Raw genomic sequence first — 18545 nt, 5'->3', positions numbered from 1 at the left:
TTAAGGCACTGTTTTAGATTATTAGACAAGCAAACACACACACCCACAAATATATTTAAATTTTTTTGTGTGTAAGTTTTCTTATCACAAACAGGACAACTTTTCTAAAATTCATCTATAAATTTAACACATTTTCAATATAAAACAGTAACAACAGGTATATTTATTTTGAAATAAAGGAAAGTTAATTATAATCAGATAGAAATATTCCACAAATGAAACATAAAAGAAGAAGTATCTAAAATTAAAATTATAATCAAGGTGTTTGGAAAGAAGTGGTTAAGCAGCTGGTCTCTAGTCTACTTTTTTCTATTTATTGGCAAAGAAGAGGACAAGTAACTTAAGGTCAATTTCCTTGCAGACATGTTTAATGTAGGCCTCTTAGCAAACAAATGAATGGTATTTGAGTGGGATAGAGTCTTAAATGTGGAATGCTTTTAGCTAGTTATCCCTGGTCTAAAACTCCTCATAGTACACAATTACGGAATCTGTGAACTTGTTTTTCAGACATAGCTTCCTAAAACAATGTCATGTAAAACATAAAACAGCACAAATGGAAAGGTTTAAAACTGCATTTTCCTGTGAAAGTGATGAGTCTGTACAAAGTATTTACAAATCTTATATATATGGAGAAGGAGCTCTGGTAGCGTAGTGGTTACGAATCGGGCTGCGAACCTTAAGGTCAGCGGTTCGAAACTACCAGCCGCTCCGCAGGAGAAAGATGAGGCTTTCTACTCCCGTAAGGATTTACACCCTCGGAAACCCTGTACAGGGTCGCTATGGGTTGGAACCGACTCGATGGCACTTAACAACAACAACATATATATGGAGATCTGTGTTAATATTCCAGAACTATTCTGTTTTTCCTATATATCTAGGTTCACTAAAAGAGAAGAAGACCTCTTGATGAAATTATTAATATCAAGCATGGGGCAGAATAAGAGCAAGATGAGTTTGGAGCATCTTTTTCACCATTAAAAAAAAGAAATTTCATAATTAATTATGAGGCTTGTCAAGCAAATATACTTGTCAGCATGGAGGGACATCTACTAAACAAGTATGGAAAAATTTGAATGCCAAAATATATAATGCAAACAGATAATACATTGTATAAAATAATAACCATGACTCCACACTGATGTCGATACATTTATCAATTGACAGTTAAGAGAAGAGAATGTTATTCTTCACAACAGAAAACCAGCCTGTAGATATACATGGAAGAATAGAGTCAGAAAAATTGCAATTAAGCAACATCATGTTAAAATTAATTTAGGCAAAGAAAAAAATGTATGGTTAAAAAAAAAAAAAAAACAGCAGTAGTAAAAATTGAGGCTGGTATCAATAATTTGCATAGCTTGAAAAATATTCCTTCATGCGAATCAATTGAAAAGATGCTTCCTTGGAGGTGTGGTTTACTCTCAATATAATGAACACACAGGAAAAGTTTGCTCTTTTCCTCTGGGGACTTGGGACTCTACAATTGTGATCCATTTTCTGGATTATAAACTTCTTTTATACACATAAATATATTGTTGTTGTTAAGTGCCATCGAGTCAGTTCCTACCCATAGCAACTCTGTATAGGATTTCTGAGGAGCAGCTCATAAGCTTGAACTGCCGACGGTGCAGATCAAATGGCTTTACAGTCTGGCGCATTAACTCATAGCGCCACACCAGAAATATACATGTTATTTTTGTTGTTGTTGTTATATGCCTTGGAGTCGGTTCTGACTCATAGAGACCCTGTACATGGTTTCAGAGGCTGTAAATCTTTATGGGAGCAGAAAGCCTCATCTTTCTCCCGCGGAACAGCTGGTAGTTTCGAACTGCTGACCTTAAGTTTCGCAGCCCGATTCGTAACAACAACGCTACCAGAGCATGCATAAAACGTTGCTGTTATGTGCCAAAAGTTGGTACTTCCTCATAGTAACTTTACCCACAATAGAATGAAACACTGTCCAATCCTGATCCAACTTTATAATTGTTGCTATCCTTCAGCCCATTGCTGCTGACCAAGTGCCAATCCACATTGTTATGGGTTTTCATCTTTTTTTGTAGACCCTATGCTTTATCATGCATGATGTCTTTCTCCAGGGACTTTTCCCTCTTGATATGTCTGAAATATGAGAGATAAAGTCTCGCCATCCTGGATTCTCAGGAACATTATGGCTGTACTTCTTCCAAGACTGATCTGTTTGTTCTTTTGGCAGTCCATGGTACTTTAAATTTTCTCCTTCAACACCCAAACTCAAATGCATCACGTCTTCTATGGTCTTCTTTATTCATTGGCCAACTTCACATGCATATGAGGTTACTGAAAATATCATGGCTTGGGTCAGGTCTACCTTAGTCCTCAAACTGACATCTTTGCTCTTGAATACTTTAAAGAGGTCTTGTGCCCCAGATTTGTCTAGTGCACCATGCCATTTGATATCTGGACTGCTGCTTCCATGAGTGCTGATGCTTGATCCAAGCATAATGCACTCTTTGGCAATTTCAATCTTTTCTCCACTTATCCTGATGCTATTGATGGGTCCAATTGTGAGGATTTTTGTTTTCTTTACATGGAGTTGTAACCCATACCAAAGGCTATGATCGTTGATCTTCATCATTAAATATTCTAAGTCCTCTTCATTTTCAGCAAGCCAGATTGTATCATCTGCATATCACAGGGTGCTAATGAGTCTTCCTGCAATCCTGATGCCACATTCTTCTTCATGTAACCCCGCTTCTTGACTTATTTGCTCAGCAGAGTGATTGAATAATTATGGTGAAAGAATATAGTTCTGTTGTACCCTTTCCTAATTCTGAACCATTCACTCTTCCCTTCTAATGTTTGAAAAACATTAGAAGTTTTTCCTAATAGGTTTATGTAGTTTCCTAATAGGCTTATTTAACTGTTCTGGAATACTCATTCTCCACAATATTGTAGATAGCTTGTCATAACCTGCACAATCAAAAGCCTTTAGTTAATCAATAAAGCAAAGGTAAACCTCTTTCTGGTATTCTCTGTTTTCAAGCAAGATCTACCTTTTGTCAGCAATGACAACACTCATTTGACATCCTTGTTTGAATCTAGCTTAAACATTTGTGAGTTCCCTGCCAGTGTAATGTAACAGTTGTTCTTTAGTTATCTCTAGTAGAATATTACTTCCATGTTATATTAATGATATTGTCTGATGATCTCTACATTCCATTGGGTCACCTCTTTAGAATGGGCACAAATGCTGATCTTTTAAAACCAGTTGACCTGGTAGCTGTCTTCCAAATTTCTTGGCATAGATAAGTGAGTGCTTCCAATGCTGCATCAGTTTGTGGAAAGATTTCAATTTGTATTCCATTAATTCCTGGAGCCTTGTTCATTGCCAATGCCTTCAATGCACCTTCGACTTCTTCCTTCAGTGTCATTGTCTCTTGTTCATATGCTGCTTCTTGAAGTGGATGAATACTGACCATGTCTTTTTGGTATAGTGACTCTTTTCCCTCAATCTTTGTTTGATGCTTTCTGCATCATTCAATATTTTGCCCATAGAATCCTCCAATATTGAAAGTTGAGGCTTGAATTTTTTTTCTTCAGTTGCCCCAGCTTGAGAAATGCTGAGCATGTTCTTACTTTTTGGTTTTCTAACTCCAGGTCTTTACATATTTTATTATGATATTTGACTTTGTCTTCTTCAGCTGCTCTTTCAAATTTTCTGTTCAGCTCTTTTACCTCCTCATTTCTTCCATTTGCTTTATTATCTCTATGCTGGAGAGGAAGTTTCAGAGTCTCTTGTGACATCTATTTCCTCTTTTCTTTTTTTCTTGTCTTCTTAATGTTATTTTACTTTCTTCCTATATGATGTTCTTGATGTCATTCCACACCTCTTCTGGTCTTCATTCTTAAGTATCTAATGCATCAAATCTGTTCTTGAGATGATCTAGAAATTCAGACAGGATATGTTCAAGGTCATATTTTGATTCTTGAAAATTTTTTCTTCAGCTCTAGTCTGAAGTTGTATATGAGCAATTTTCTTCACCCATGGACTAAAGCCATTCACATGCATACAGTTTTTCTACAATATCTTTTCACAGATGTAGTCAGTTTGATTTCTGTGTATTCCATCTGGTGAGGTTCATGTGTATAGTTGTCTTTTATGTTGTTTAAAAGGTGTGTGCAATGAAGATGTCATTTTTCTTGTAATATGTGATCTCCAGCATCATTTCTGTCACCAAGACCATCATTTTCCAATGACTGATATTTGTTTCCCACTTTGCTTTTGATTGCCAGTAATTATCAATACATCTTGATTATATTTTTTTATCAATTTCAGACTAAAGAAATTGGCAGACTTTACAGATTTATCATCACTGGGCTTTAGTGGTCTGTGCATGAATTTGAATAATAATTGTATTAACTGTTCATCCTTGTAAGCATATGGATAATACCCTGTCAAAAACAGTGTTGTACTTTAAGAGAGATCTTGAAATGTTCTTTCTGGAGGTGAATGTGACATCATTCTTCTTCAATTTGTCATTCCTGGCATAGTAAACAATGTGATAGTCTGATTCAAAATGGCCAATACCAGTCCATTTAAGTTCATTAATGCATAGGATATCAATATTTATGCATTCCATTTTATTTTTGACAACTTTCATTTTTCCTAGTTTCATACACTTTACATTACATTCCTCTATTATTAAAGGATGTTCACAGAAGTTTCTCTTCATTTTGAGTTGTGCCCCATCAGCAAAGAAAGTCCCGAAATCTTTACTCCATTTGTCCCATCATGGCCAACTCTATTTTGAGAAGGCAGCTCTTCCTCAGTCATATTTTGAGTGCCTTCCAACCTGAGGGGCTCAGCTTGTGGCAGTGGATCTGTGCTCTTCATCATTCTTTAACATTCAGTATTCTGGAGCTGACAGTGTTCCACTACTATTCATCAGGTTTCCTTTCAGTGACTAAATATTCGGAAGCAGTCCATCATTTCTTATTTCATCACTCTTAGTCCAGAAACTCAGTTGAAACCTGTCCACCATGGATGACTCTGCTGGCATTTAAAATATTGGTGACATAGTTTCCAGAATCGCCAGAACACACAAGCCATAATAGTATGACAAAGTGACAGATGAGTGGTAGAGATACACACATACACACACACACACACACACACACACACACACACACTCACACACACACACTCTGGTTTTGCTTCTCTAAACAGCCCAACCTAAGACATGTGGTAATGAGAGAGACGGGTTCTAGAAAAACAAAATCACAAGGATAAATTTTCTAAATCTGTTTTCTAGTCTAATTCTAAAGGAACTGATAACTCTGCCTCCATTAGTAAAGAAAGTTATTGACCTCAATTCATAGGAGTTCTGATCTCAACTTCATAGGAATTTTCCTTGGGCTGATTTTTACTTTGGTTCTCTTTCAATGTTGTGGAGTCAAAGTAAGTTATATATTGCCCCCACATGGTTTCTGGCAGTTGGCATCAGGAGTGGGACTGACTGTAAGGGCTCCAGACTTATGGAAGCATGAAATTTTGGAAGATAAAGAACAAAGGGGCAAGGGAAGTGAAGCATTTGCTTTTTAGATGGTTAGTTTGGATTCTGTTACCTGTCAAGTCTGAAAGGAATGCAAGATATAAAATGCTTCCGCTTAGTGGAGAAAAGCAGCTTCTAGAGTTGCCTGGAGCAGATGTAATTGACAGTTATTGTAAATAGCTGATAATGGATTCCAGCCTACTGGATCCATTCTGTTAGAGGTTCAAATAATATGCATACGAATAGTGTTATTCCAAGGGTGAAGAAAAGATTGAACTTGAGTGTTTTTAAAAGGCTTATATGTTTGTCTGCTTCATGGATACAGGTTTCTCCTGCCTAGTGTTATAAAATACACATACAAGTTTGATGGAAATGAATATTGGGATTTATGATCACAAAGAGTTTGTAAGCCAACCTTCAGTCTATGCTGGATTGGATTTGCTAAAAGGGAAGTTAAAATTTGCCCATAAATAAGTTTATGTTTTAAGCCTTTGCAAGAAACAGTATGGAATCCTGAGCTCACCCAGAACCTTCAGGTTCTGTTATATCAAACGACATGCAGACCAACCAACCCAGAAGTGCTCAGAGAACAGGAGATTTAAGGTAAAAAGAAAGACCACAAGAAAAAAAAACAAAAACCAACAGTTTGGATTTTGAGTGTCAAGCAAGCTGTTTATCTTGGAGGTGTCAAGGCAAGAAAAGTCCTTCTAGGACTGAAAACCCCCTTCTAGGACTGAAAGTTAAAGGGTGAGCCATGTAGTATACTTGCTGGGGACCACCTGAGTCTGCTTGTTGAGTAGAAGTGGGGGAAATACAGCAATTAAGAGATGGGCTGAGTTGGGACATGTTCCACTGGACACCATAGACCTTGAAATGAGAGAAAGAAGAAGGTCTGGCTGACCTGAAATTTAGGGAGTTTTACGAACTCCTGAGTCCATGGGCACTGAACTAGATCCTGGGCACTAGGGCTTAGAGTAAAGGGGTCAGCTGTTCATTCTGAAGTGCAGGAAAGTGTGTGTGAACTCCCAAATTTGCTGCTGGTACCCATTTGACCTAGCTTAATGGTTAGGGCTGAGTTGGTCAGAACCCAGCTAGATGAAGAGACAGATATTTGAAACTGTGAACAAATATAAATTGCTACAATCTGATGGACTGTACTTTGCATATGTAGGTTGTTGTTCAAACTTCCAACTTCAGTTTAAGGAACACTCTTCTGACCTTAGAGTACTAGACTGATGTTGTTGTTAAGTATCCTGGAGTCGGTTCTGACTCATAGTGACCCTACACAGGGTTTCCAAGGCTGTAAATCTTTACTAGACTGATAGGGACAGTAAATTTTAAATGTAGGTATCATAAAGTCATGAAATGAGCTCTGATAGCATAGCGGTTGTGAGTTGGGCTACTCATCTCATGGTCAGAAGCTTGAAACTGGTTATAAATAGGGCTGCTAATCTTATGGTCAGAAGTTTGAAACTATCAGCAGTTCCCCAGGAAAAAAGATGAGGTTTTTTGCTTATCTAAAGATGTACAGCCTTGGAAACCCTATGCAGGGTTGCTGAGTTGGAGCCGAATCAACGGCACATAACCACCACCACCATCATAAAGGCATGAAGCAGTTAGCTTATAAGCTTACATGGGTACGCTTAGTTTCAGAATGAAGGGGGAAAAGAGAGAATCCTCACTGAATAGTTTTCCTCTTTTCCGGATGAGTCTGGTGAAAGGGGCTTTGGGATGATGCTAACAGGATTTTATGATTCAATTGTGAGTAATTTTAATCATTCAGATACAAATGTTAAAACTTATTTTTTTCTAAATGATACAATTTTTAGACAAGTGAAGAGTTTATCATTTTCCATTTTCATTATTAGACTATATTTTAAGAACACTAATTATGCAGTGCAAATTTTCATAGAGGAATTTCAGGAAATGCAATTGTCCAAGAAATACCTGGAGAGAACCAACTGTGTCACCATTCATGTGAGCCCAGAAAACCAAAGTACATTTTGGTCCCGTAATTGAAATAACAGGAGTAAAAATATCAGCCACGTCACCAAATTTTCCATTCGAACTATCAGCATACAGGTACCAGCCATCCGTGTTATTTCTAGGGAACACATTGGGTTTATCAGGATGGGGAAGAAAAAAAAAAAAACAACATTAAATATAAGGTTGGCACTGGTTATATTGTATATTCTACAGAATATCATATCAGTATAATAATATTTCTAGCATTTTGATTTTCAATCCACTGTCATTTTAATGATTCAATACGCACAAATATGGCAAAGGCTGAAATTCATAGATTGAAAAAATAATACAACAATGATACCAGAATACCCTGCTCAGTTCTTTAGAACTTATTTTCATGTATATACAATGAGGTGTTGAATCATTGAAGATCATTTAAAAAGACATAATAGAAGAGAAAATACAAAGAAATGATTTAAACCAGAAGGGAAATTGGGCTGCTGTTCAATTCATAGATCTAGAAAACTCTAAGTTTTACTTTTATTATTTCTATTTTCATTCAATTCAATTTCACAGTAAATTATTTTAATAAGCTGATATGCAATTTCTAAATATATATTTTCTTTTGTAAGTACCAGATGAAAGAAATAAATTAAATTATGGCAACTGAATTTCAAATATCAATGTGTTCTTATGAGAAATGACAAAGTTTAAGTCCCAACTTAACTATAAATTTTTAAAAAAGATTTAACAATGCATTTTAAATATGTTATGTAGTATAAAAATTTTCAATTGACAAAAATAAATAAATGCCTCATAAGTGATTATGGTCCTCTTTTTTTTGATTAACTGGATTTCTAGTCACTTTTTCAACTGTTGAAAGTATAAACTATAAGTACAAGCCAAAATATATGCTGTATACTTTAACCTTTTACTTATTTAATTTTACTTTGAAAGTTTTATCATGTTCTTTGTAAACAAACAAAAAAAAAATTGTGAAATCAATAATGGCATACAGTTGGATAAGAAGAAACAGTCAATTAATCTTTAAGCTGCCAAATGTTTATTGAGTCTTCAGTCTTTCTAGTCTTGACAGGGAATAAATACAACTCAACAAAACAGACAGAACTGAGTTTAGCCTTTGGTTTCATCATTTACAAGATAGACACTTTTGGATAATATATTTCATTTCTCTGACCCTATTAAATCCATGATTTATGAAATGGGATAATCCTCTATATGGTCATAATGTAAGAAATAAAATAAATAGAATATTTAACGTTGTACTTAACCCATTTTATATATGGTAGTTTTACTGTTGTTGCTAATGAATTAACAGTTTAGTGTCCTGCAAACCAAAGAGTGTATGAGGTAGGCTAGTTTTCAGAGGAAGATGGGTGTCCTGATGTGGCACTGTGGGTTAATGCACTGAACTACAAGGTCAATTTGAACAGCAAGGTAGGCAGTTCAAGCTCACCAGTCACTCCTTGGAAACCCTATACAGGGTCGATATGGGTTGGAACCAACTTGGTGGCACTTAACAACAACAATTATATTAATATGTCTAAATTACATCTCCATGTAAAAGTACTTCCAGCTTTGTTCCTAGTAGGCCTATATCTTAGCATCCCAGGAATGCCAAGAACAGAGATGAGAATACAGCCACATATACAAGGAGGCATCAAAACATTTATGGAAACATGGAATTAAAAGATAATGAATTTTTCCACTTTTATATTCATATGAAGCTCTCGCACATATAAATATAAAGGATTCCTGATGAGGTCTTGTAGGATGAAAACTGGACTTCTAACTGCAAAGTTGGCAATTAAAACTTACTAAATGCACAACAGAAAACCAGGGTAGCCATAAGTCACAAAAGACTCGATGCACTTAACAACAACAAATAAATAAAACATATAGGTTTATAAAGCCAACAGTGAGAACAAATATAGAAAAATAGCATGTACATTTATGTATGTATATATGAAGTTTTGTTTTGTTTTGGTTAAGTGCCACAGAGTTGCCTGTGACTCATAACCATCCTGTATAGAGTTTCTGAGGAGTGGCTAGTAGGTTTGAATCACCGACCTTACCAGTACTTACCTGACAGTTATATACCAGTGCTCCATATATGTATGTATGTATGTATGTATGTATGTATGTATGCATGTATGTACAGAGAGTGTTCTGGTGTGGAGCTGTGGGGTAATGAGTCAGACTGCAAGCCCATTTGAACCACAAGGTCAGCGGTTCAAGCTCACCAGCTGCTCCTCAGAAACCCTATACAGGGTCACTATGGGTCGGAATTGACTTGAAGGCATGTAACAACAAGATATATGTATCTTCTTGTGAGCTGCGGAGTTGGTTCTGATTCATAAAGACCCTGTATAGGATTTTCAAGGAGCAACTGGTGGGTTTGTACTACTGACCTTATATGGTTAGCAGTCCAGTGCTTATCCTGTTGTGCCACTCCAGGACTCTCTCTCTCCCTCCCTCTTTTTTCTGTGTGTGTGTATACAATATATATATTGTATCTCTCTCTATATATATATAGAGAGAGAGCTCTGGTAGTGTAGTGGTTACTAATCGGGCTGCGAACCGCAAGGTCAGCAATTCGAAACTACCAGCTGCTCCGCGGGAAAAAGATGAAGCTTTCTGCTCCTGTAAAGATTAACAGTCTCGGAAACCCTGTGCAGGATAGCTATGAGTCGGAACCAACTCCACGGCACATAACAACAATATGTGTATATATATGTATATATGTATATATATATATATATACATATATATATACATATATATATATATATATACATATATATACACACACATTTACTGAGTTTATATAAAGGTATGCACACATTTCTTTAAAGTTACTGCCAGAATTACTGAAATTGCATTATAATTTCTCATGAAATTAGTATATACATAAATGTCCCTAATTAAAAAGAGCTCTACTTCTGTGTTGTAACTGGAAGGACCGATTCCTCTCTGATTTTGCTATCACTGCCTTAAGTCTACTGGAGTCCTGGTGTGTGCTGTTGGATAAGCACTGGATTACTAAATCAAAGACTGTTGGTTCAAATCCACCAGCTGCTCCACAGGAACCTTAGACATGGTTGCAATGAGTCAGGCCCCCTACTTGATAGCACTCAACAAAACTAAATGCATGATTTAGTCTTTTCATTTCTTGCCTAGAATACCAAGCCTCATGAGTGGCTGTCTCACTTCTCTGTTGATTCATTCAATCTATTATTCATAATCCATTTAGGATAATCTTTTTTAAAAAAAGGAAACTTGCTTTACATAAATTCTCAAATCCACTACTTAAAATCTCATAAAATGTTCCTAGTGGATTTAAGAAATTGTAATAAAAATATTTAATATGAGCTACAAAACTGTATACTTGAGCCCCTGCCTAGATTATTTGATACTGCCATCAAATGGCAACAACTGAATAGATCTTGGGAAGTGAACCCATGTGATATGGGTCCAGCACACCTATAAATTATTAGAATCACTATTATGGAAACATCAATTATTCATATACCGATTTATAGATTCAATGGAATCAAATTCCAAGAGGCCTTTTTGTAGAAATTGAAAAACATTCTTAATTTTAATCCAAAGGTCTAAAATTGTCAATATTATCATGAAGGATAACAAAATTATAGGACTTACTCCATCAGATATCAAGACTTATTATAAACAGAGTAAGCAAGACAAAGTGGTATTGGAGCAGGGATAAATCCACAAAAGAAAGGCCAGAAAAACAGAAGCTATCGTCCTGAAACAGACCCACATATATTTAGAGACCTGATTTATGAAACAGTTTGCTCTGCAAAGCAGTTAGGGAAAGGACAATCTTTTAATCAATGAGTTGAAACCATTAGGTAACCATGTGGGGGGAAGAAAATGAACCTTGACTCCTATCTCACACCATTCAAAATATTCAATTATAGGTACAATGTACATAAAATTGGGGAATATAAAACAGTAAAGCACTATAACAAGTATATATAAAATATAAATATACAACAGTATAACGAGACTATAAAAAGATACACAAGAATATCTTCATGCTGGGGTAATTAAGGACAATTAACAAACAGTATTAAAAATCACTAGCTATAAAAGGAAAGGACTCCTGGTGTGGCACTGTGGGTTAACACGCTGGACTGGAAAGTCATTTGAACCACCAAGTTGGTGGTTCAAGCTCACCAGCCCTCCTCGGAAACCCGATCTAGGGTCGCTATGGGTCAGAACCGATTCAAAGGCACTTCACAGCAACACAACATAAAAGGAAACGATTGAAAACATGACTGCCTTGAAATTAAGGGCTTCTGTTGATCATAGACACCAGCGTTGTTGTTATGTGCTGTAGAGTTCATTCCGACTCATAGCGACCCTCTACAGGGTTTCCGAGGCTGTAAAGCTTTACAGGAGCAGAAAGACTCATCTTTCTCCCGCGGAGCAGCTGATAGTTTCAAACTGCTGACCCTGAGGTTCACAGCCTGATTTGTAAAATAGGATGGTAAAAAATGCCGACTACTGAATGGGAGAAAACACTTTTTTATCATGATTATTCAATCCTGACTGATTGATTATCTACTCTATAATAGGTAACATGCCATATGTTCAACTAAATATATTACATATTTACACACGTTCTAGTAAAAACCAGATGAAACATCTCAAAATGCTAGTATGTTTATTCTGTATTGGGGGCCATATCAGTTTTATTTGCTATATAGTACCTGGTTCATAATTAATGCTCAAAAAATATTTGTTAAATACACAAGTTTAATATGAGTTGAAAATAGAAGAGCACCAGACAGGGAACAAAGAAGAAGAATAGATTCAAATAAAAGTATAGATGAACAATTTGTCATGTGTCCCAAGCCAGGACAAAAACAACAGAAAACTCAGTTGATCTGTGGACTATTAACTAAGGAATTAAGTAACTAAAATGTATTAACTAATTAACAGTTTAATTTTTAACACATCAAAACTAATTAAACAACTAAAAGTCACAATTCTGGCAATATCAAAGCATTTAGTAAGTCAGTTTTCAACTAAAGTTTCCTGCATTAATTTCCCAGAAACTATACAATGAAAAAGATTAACATATTACTTCCTTAATTCAATACAACTCTACAAAAGTCCGTCAAGGACAAATATAATATTAATACATATATTAATACTATTCTCTACAATTATATACCTCTGAAATACTACTTTCACCTGTAAAGAAAAGAAAAAATAGAGACATGTTAGGATATTAAATTGAAAAATGTAAACAACAAAAGTGCATTTGTGTTTCTACATTAAACTGTAAATACTAGCAGTACCAACATAAAAGTACATCATTTGGCAACCAGTCTTAAATACAATAACTGGAAGTACATGATATATGTAGGATTCCTAATGGAAAAAATGAAAAATTTCACAAACATCTGCCTGTATGTGAGTTGGGATTATTCAAGCATGAACCGGTAAAGGAAATCAAATCTCTCCTGGAATGAGTAGAGCAGTAATGATCAGAGCTAACATGGCTGTCACCCTTAAAATACCAGCATCTCTCTAACAGCCTTCAAACTGCCGTTTGCTATACAGGGAAAAAAGTAGAATGTTTCCTATCTTTTCTAATAATACATATCACAAACTACACACTAGTAAAGGTGTTAAGAAAGTAAAGTTATAGTTCAGGTGTTAAAAAAGTAAGGATTCAAGGTGATGATGTATAAGTAATTTTAAAAGTCTTTATAGAAAGAAACCTGATTTACACCCCATGCTAATTTAAAGAAAGTCACTAGGACTCAGGATAATCATTTTCTAACAGCTTACTGTTAGAAATAATAAACTAAAATACTAATTTTGTTCTTATTTGAGAATATATCGGATAGTCACCATCCTTAAATTAGTAGGAAAAAAAAATGTCATTGCATTAGAAAAACAAAACATTGTGGCTTTAAAAAACAAAGACTTTTATTGTGATTTAAGTGAAAGATTACACAGCAGATTGTTTTCTACTCAACAATTCATATACATTTTGTTTTATGACATTGACTACAATCCCCATAATGTAACATCACTTTTCCCACCTCCTCCCTGCATGTTTTGATCTTTCTTTACCATCCCTTCAAGTCTTCTGAGCTTATCCCCAGGCAAAAGCTGCTCTTGTGATCTCCTTTCTAATGCTAACTATTCTAAGGAGTATGTATACCTCTAATGTTGTCACTGTATGTTGCTGCAGTTAAGTCCGGTGCTGTTGAGTCAGTTCCAACTCACAGTGACCTAAACCTATGTATTGCTTGACTGAAAACTGACCCACAATCTCTGGGTCCATTTCAAGGCTTGAAGCGTGGTGATTAACAGTCTTAGTCTTGAGGCTTCCACCAATCTCTGTCAAACTGGTAAGGCTGTTATTTTTGTTGTTGTTGTTATGATTTTGAATTTTGCTTCATCTTTTTCTCCCATTCTACCCAGGACCTTCTATTGTGATCTATGGTGATGGTGGTAGCTGGGCACCATCTACTTCTTCTAGACTCTGGGTTTAAGAGGCTGAGGTATGCTGATCCATGAGTCCTTTGGACTATTTCTTTCCATGCGTCTTTGATTTTCTTCATTCATCTTTGTTTCAAATGGAGTGAACCCAATAGTTTTAGATGGCTGCTCACTAGTTTTCTAGATACCAGTCACTACTCATCACAATAGGATGTAGAACATTGTCTTTATAAACTATGTTATGTCAATTTTGTTTTCTGTGCCCCAAGACTGTGGTCCCTAAGCCTTGTGACCAATTACCTCAAGGTGATAGGTTATGGCTAAGAAGTATTCATAACCTTACCTTGTAGCTGCACTATCATATACATGGATATGTTTACAGCACATACAAATACAAACATACAAATATCCTCTGCCAATCCTCCATATGGTCCTGGGTGTAGTCCCATTTGCTTACTCATAGCTGTTCAGTTTGCCTGTCTGTCTCTGCATCTACTCAGTCATTACTGATACTGTATGATTGTGTATGTAACAGAATTTACCTTTGTTGTCTATAATTTTTGTGTACTGCTCTGTGTATTTCTTTGCCTTTAAGGTAAACTATGGACTGACAGTTCAAACCAACAGTTGCTCCTTGGAAACCCTGTACAGGGTAGCTAAGAGTTGGAACTGACTCAATGGCACTGAATAACAACAACAGAGTGATATTGTAGTGATCATCCTCTTATGTTATTGTTATTGTTGTCAAGTGCTTTGGGTCGATTATAACTCATAGCAATCCTCTATTGGGTTTCCCAAGAGAAGCTGATGGGTTTCAACTGCCAACCTTATCATTAGTAGTCTGCGACTTATCCTATAGCACAACAGAACTACTGTTGTCATTTAGGTGCTATGGAGTCAGTACTAACTCATAGCGACAATATCCACAACAGAACAAAACACTGTCTGGCATACTTTACTCGGCATAATGTCCTCCAAAGGAGTTCTGGCAATGTACTGAGTTACAAGATGGGCTGCTCAGTGCAAGGTCAGCAACTTGAATTTATATCAGTAGCTCCACAGGAAAAAGATGCAATCTTTCTGCTCCTATGAATATTTACAGCCTTGGAAACCCTATACATGATTGCTATGAATCAGAACTAACTAGGGTGCACACAACCACCACCACCTAAGTCCTCCAGGTTCATCCACATTATAAGGTGTTTCACAGGTGCTTCATTATTCTTTAATGTTGAGCAGTATTTCATTGTGCTTATGTACCACAGTTTGTTTATCCTTTTATCAGGTACTTAGGCTGTTTCCATCTCTTTGATATTGTAAGTAACACTGAAATGAACATGGATCTGTACATAATTAGTGATACCCTGGCTCTTACTTCTCTAGGATATATGGGTGGGATTTCTGGGTCACATGTTATTTTTATTTGGAAAAAGCAAATACTTATGCCTTTAGCAGTGTGTGCTTTTGGATTTTTACTTCCTACTTTCATGAAACAAAAATAAAGTTGTGAACAACATTTGTTGCAATTTTATATAACCACCTGGGGTGGGGGGGTTCCAACTCAAATTTCAATAATAAAGGTAACAAACCCAACTATTTTAATTAGGAACACCCACAGTTCCCATTTCAATATTGCATGGTATTCATTGGATAGTAATGTAACAGTAAGACAAGTAAAATCACATTCAACAAAAATCACAGCTCATCAGAAAGTCTAAGAAACGGCATGATGCAGTATGTATTTATCTATCTTGTGACTACAAATAAGATTTTAAAGGCTCAGTAAAATAAATATAATATGCAAAGTAAATATTAGGCGAAAGAAACACTAACATCTAAGGTGTAAAAAATCCAATATTGGAAGCTTTTCGATAAGTCGTTAAATTGTTGTTGTTGTTGTTGTTAAGTGCTGCTGAGTCATTGCTGACTCATAGAAACCTTGTACAGGATTGCCAAAGAGTGACGGGTGGGTTTGAACCAGCGACCAGGTGGTTAGCAGTCTAGTGCCTACCCTACAGTGTCACACCAGAGCTATAAGTCCTTAAATTAGGAAGACTTTAAAATAGTCAGTATTAAATGACAGTTTCATATTTAGTACTCTCTACAAACCAGAGTTGGTGGGATCATAATCATTACTAGTTCATAAATGAGATAACTGAAATTTCCACAACTTGTGAGTGATGAGCTAACTGGTGTGGAGAAGTCTAGATTTGCCTGACTAATTCTCCAGGTAAGTTGTTGGTTTACTGCAGTACCTGGATCAGCTACAACAGCATCACCTAAGGTCTTGCTAAAAATGCAAATATGTGGGATCAGTCTCAGACCTACTGAACCAGAAATACAGAGGGCTCTCTACAGAGGGCCCGCCAAGTGATTCCACTGCATGCTAAAGTTTGAGAATTACTGTTCTAAAGTTTACAATATCAGGTGAAATAGCATTTTCAAACCCAAGTTGCTATAACAAGATGTTAATCCAAAATGAATACGCAACTTTTAATGCTCTTCCCAAAATGGAACACTGTGGGGAAAATAAACAACTACATGAGTAAATAAATTGTTGATACTTATTTCTACAACAGTTATTTTTCCATTTTATGCTGTGTGGAACATATGTCTCATTATGTTCGAGTGTAAAAAAAATATTTCTAAAAAGAAAAATGGTTGAGGGTGGACTTCTCATCAAATTTACTTGAGAAACAGGATGGCACCATTGTAGCATATCTCACTGTAAAAAGCCTTGTTGGAGCTGTGAACTTGGTATTGAGCTGTTAATTCAAGGTTGGTGGTTCAAACCCACCAGCCATTCGAAAGGAGAAAGATGAGACTGCCTGTTCCCATAAAAATTTATAGTTTTGGAAACCCCTTATGTGGGGTTGCTGGGAATTGAAATGACTCAATTGCAAACGGTTTGGTTTGTCTGTTTGTTTTCTTAATCTGGATTTTCGTTCTTTAGGAGTTGATGTTCCCACAAGTCAGAATGAGGACTGCCTATTAAACTTTGTGGCCCTCATCTAGATATTCAAGCCTGCCACCTAGAGGAATCATTACCCACAGTGGTGAATCACAATTCTCATGCAGTTCTTTGAACATGTGTCTGTCATGGCCCATTGCTATTGAGTGAATTCCAACTCACGGAAATCCCATAGGGCAAAGTGGGGTTGCCATGAGTTGGAATCAATTCAATGTTGGTATTGTTTTTAGGCGCCCCTGAGTCAGTTCTGATGCATAGAGACTCTATGTACAACCGAAGGAAACAGTGAGTGGTCCTGTACCAGCCTCATAGTTGTTTTACATTTTTAATGTTTACATTTGAACCCATTGCTGCTACTGCTGACCACCACCCATCTGACAGTTTGTTGTACTATGGTGCCATGCTTGTTACTGTGATACTGGAAATTATGTCATAAGCATTTAAAATATCAGCAGCGTCACCCATAGTAAACATGTTTCATCAAGCTTCCAAACTAACAAAGACTAGAAAAAAGGAGAGGCAGACTACTTCTGAATGGTTAGCCACTGAAAATTGTGTGAATAACAATGGATCACTGCCAGATATAATGCTGGAAGGTGAGCCCCTAAGATTGGAAGGCACTCAAATTACCACGAAGGAAGAGCTGCCTCCACAAAGTAGAGTTTACCATAATGACATGAACGGAGCAAAGCTTTCAGGACCTTAATTTGCTGATAAGGCACAACTCAAAATGAGGAGAAACAGATGCAAACATCCATTAATAGTCAGAACATGGAATGTACAAAAAAGTATGAGTCTAGGAAAATTGAAAGTTATTAAAAATGAAATGAAACACACAAAGATTGCTATACTAGTCATTAGTGTGCTAAAATGGACACATGTTGGCCATTCTGAATCTGACAATCATATGGTTAATATGTTAGGAACAACAAATTCAATAAGAATGGTATCACATTCAATACTAAAAAGAACATTTCAAGATCAATCTTGAAGCACAATGCTATCTGTGATAGGATAATATTCGCTTGCCTACAAGGAATTCCAGTTAAATAAATACTGGAGAAGAATCAATGCATTTGAATTAAGGTGCTGGAGAAGAATATTGAAAGTATTCTGGACTGCCAGAAGAATAAATCTGTGTTGGAAGATGTACAGCCAGAATGCTTCTTATAATCCAGGACGGGAAGACTTCATCTCTCACACTTTGGACATACAGGGACAGGTGGAACCAGTCCCTGGAGAAGGACTCTCTGCTTGGTAAAGTATTGCCACTGTTATTAAGTGCCTTGCAGTCGATTCTGACCCACAGCAACCCTCTATCGGGTTTCTGAGGAGCAGTTGGTTAGCTTGAACTGCCAACCTTGCAATTCAAACCCGAATTTTGCAGTCCAGTGTATTAATCTACAGCACCACACCAGGACTATAATAGAATACTATCCAATTGCCTACAAGGATATTACAAGGTAAGTGAAAAACAGGACGACTCCCAAAGAGATGTATTGACACAGTGGCTACAATAATAGGTTCAATAGGAAATTACAACACCTCTACAAGAAAAAGACAAA

General features: G+C 36.3%; 1 protein-coding gene across 1 annotated transcript in view; it reads right to left on the bottom strand.

Moving 5' to 3' along the window:
- Nucleotides 1-18545, bottom strand: part of MALRD1 (MAM and LDL receptor class A domain containing 1) — a 1127868-nt gene that overhangs the window by 715886 nt on the left and 393437 nt on the right. Inside the window, exon 22 of the mRNA XM_006869907.1 lies at nucleotides 7479-7635. Coding sequence (XP_006869969.1) covers nucleotides 7479-7635 — 157 coding nt within the window. The remainder of the gene's footprint in view (nucleotides 1-7478; nucleotides 7636-18545) is intronic.

This window comes from Chrysochloris asiatica, unplaced genomic scaffold (genome assembly GCF_000296735.1).
Source record: "Chrysochloris asiatica unplaced genomic scaffold, ChrAsi1.0 scaffold00137, whole genome shotgun sequence".
Lineage (NCBI taxonomy): Eukaryota > Metazoa > Chordata > Mammalia > Afrosoricida > Chrysochloridae > Chrysochloris > Chrysochloris asiatica.
Note: the sequence above shows the minus strand (reverse complement) of the source record. Positions and strands in the feature narration are given on the sequence as shown.